The 2,500-nt window shown below is 57.2% G+C and overlaps 1 protein-coding gene across 4 annotated transcripts in view; it reads right to left on the minus strand.

The window, feature by feature from the left end:
* The window catches only part of zgc:158766 (uncharacterized protein LOC100009641 homolog), a 34,488-nt gene that overhangs the window by 21,886 nt on the left and 10,102 nt on the right, over window positions 1-2,500 (minus strand). For all 4 annotated transcript variants that reach the window (XM_042107084.1, XM_042107083.1, XM_042107085.1 and 1 more), the window contains exons 2-3: window positions 2,442-2,500; window positions 76-1,384 (exon numbers count right to left, since the gene is read on the minus strand). The exon at window positions 2,442-2,500 is cut by the window's right edge and continues 139 nt beyond it. In XM_042107084.1, the coding sequence (XP_041963018.1) occupies window positions 76-1,384; window positions 2,442-2,500 (1,368 nt within the window). The remainder of the gene's footprint in view (window positions 1-75; window positions 1,385-2,441) is intronic.

The raw sequence follows: 2,500 nt of genomic DNA on the forward strand, positions 1-2,500 counted from the left end.
TGTTGTTGTGGTTTATTAGTAAACATGCTGTTGTTGTTTATTAGTAAACATGCTGTTGCTGCTGTTGTTGTTTACCTGACTCATCCCTCAAGCTGCTCCTCCTCTCGCTGGTGGGCATAGTGGGGGTTCCAGGGCGTAGTGTGTGTAGCATGTGTGTTGTATGTAGCGTTTGTGCTGCGTGAGGTGTGTGTGGTGTGTGTGGTGTGTGTGGTGTGTGTCCATTGACCAGTCTGCGTGGTGAGAAGCTGGCAGAAAGGCTGGCGGAACCTCCAGAGGAGGAGCGTGTGCGGTGACCTCTGACCTGCGCCGCCCGACCCAGTCCCGCTCCCGGTCCAGTTCGCTCCAGGGACTTGGACCTCGGACGCTGCTGCAGGTTCTGCTGGCTCTCATTCCGGTTCTGGTTCTGATCCCGTTCAGCCCAGCCGAGGTCCAGCCCACGCAGCCCCCCACGCCCACACAGTCTCCGTGGCAACAGCTGGCGGAGGGGCGGCTGGCGGGGGTCGTGACCTTCGTCCAGGACGGACTCCGAGCTGCAGCCCAGGCTCATGGGGTTCTGCAGCGCCTCCATGTAGGACTGACGGAACAGGCGCCGTGTCTCCAACGCCGATGCGTCCTGTGCAGAGCGCCGCCGAGGGGGGACCGGGGGAGGGTCAGTCGCCTCCGAGGCGAAACACACACCCCTGTCCACCCCCATCGCTCGCTCAGTCTGGGGCTGCATGTGTGTGTGTGAGTGTGTGTGTGCGTGTGAGTGTGCGTGTGAGTGTGCGTGTGAGTGCGCTCGTGTGTCCATGGCGTGACGGTGTGTGTGTGCCGCGTGGCTGTCGTTGTCACGGTGACGGGACAGGACGGGTTCAGATGCTGTCGAGCCGGCTGTGGACTGCAGGGAGTCCCGTGAGCTGCGGAACGAGGAGTCCAGCGTTCCGGTGGAACCGTTGGTGCTGCAGGCGGACAGCTGGAACCCGCGGAACCCGCGGAGGGAGGACGGTGACGAGGACGCGCGCGGCGCCTTGTCGTCGGTCAGCTGCAGCGGGACGGCCACGTTCTTCCAGGGGGTGCGGAACACGGCGTCCCCGGCAGCGGCCGAGAGCAGGCAGCTGGTCAGCGGCGGGAGGTTACGTCCACGCGTGATCTCGTCTGGAAAGCGCAGCGTGAACACGCGGGCGATCATGCCCTCGGGCACGGGCAGCTCGGCTACGGCGCGCCCGCTGGACGCCAGGCATTTGAGGACGAGCCGCGCGGACCGCCGGCCCTGCGGAACCAGCTGCAGGTAGAAATCACCTGGACGCAGACGCACCTTATGCAGTGGACTCAGCTGGACCACCACTTTCTCCTGCAGGCACAGCGGCCAGCCCACGTGGCACAGGGGCACGCCTTTAAACCGCTCCTGAAACACACACACACACACACACACACACACACACACACACAGAGTCAGATATGTACATACACACACACACACACATACTCACACACACACACACACACACACACACACACACACACACACACACACACACACACACAGAGTCAGATATGTACACACACACACACACACATGTGCACACACACATACACAGAGTCAGGTATACTCACACACACACACATGCACAGAGTCAAGTATGTACATACTTGGGAAATAGAACAAAAAGTGTGTGTATGTGTGTATAAGCATGTGTGTGTGTCTGCTTATAAGTGTGTCTGTCTGTGTGTGTATGTGTATAAGCAGTGTCTGTGTGAGTGTATAAGTATGTGTGTATGTGTGTGTGTGTGTATCTCTGAGTGTATAAGCAATGTCTGTGTGAGTGTATAAGTACTGTATGTGTGTGTGTGTGTGTGTGTGTGTGTTTCTAACTGAAGTGGTGTTGGGTTGCCCTGCTCTCACAGTGGGGCAGTAATCAGTGAAAGGCCTGAAACACGATCACATCTTACTTCACACACACACACACACACACACACACACACACACACACACATAGACACAATAACACAAACTCCTCCCCCCCCCAACACACACACCCCAGCATTCAGCACTCTCTTTCTGCACACACTCTCTCCCTCTCTGTCCAGGTGGGCTGGGTTTCAGGTGAGCCCTCTGAAGGGCAATGACCTCAGCGTTGTGAGAATGTGTGTGTGTTTTCAGCGTTGTGAGAATGCATGTGTGTGTGTTTTCATCATTGTGAGAATGTGTGTGTCTCCCACACACGTTTCTTGGTGTTTTATGCCCCCAACGTTCTTTCAAGGCATTGCTGCCTGGAAGGCAGTAGGGTTAGGCATGGGTTAAGGTTGGGATTAGGGTTGGGGTTAGGTTTAGGATTAGGTGCCTTTAAGTCAGCGGTGGCAGCGCTGCCTGGAAGACGACGTTGGGGGCAAAACACCATCGAGCCCCACACACACTCTCCCACACACACTCTCCCTACACACACTCTCCCACACACACTCACGCGGCTGTGCTGCTGTAGACTGTGGAGGATGCTCTTGGCAGGCAGCAGGTAGTCGAGGA

Source organism: Alosa sapidissima, chromosome 10 (genome assembly GCF_018492685.1).
Source record: "Alosa sapidissima isolate fAloSap1 chromosome 10, fAloSap1.pri, whole genome shotgun sequence".
In the NCBI taxonomy this organism is placed as follows: Eukaryota; Metazoa; Chordata; class Actinopteri; order Clupeiformes; family Clupeidae; genus Alosa; species Alosa sapidissima.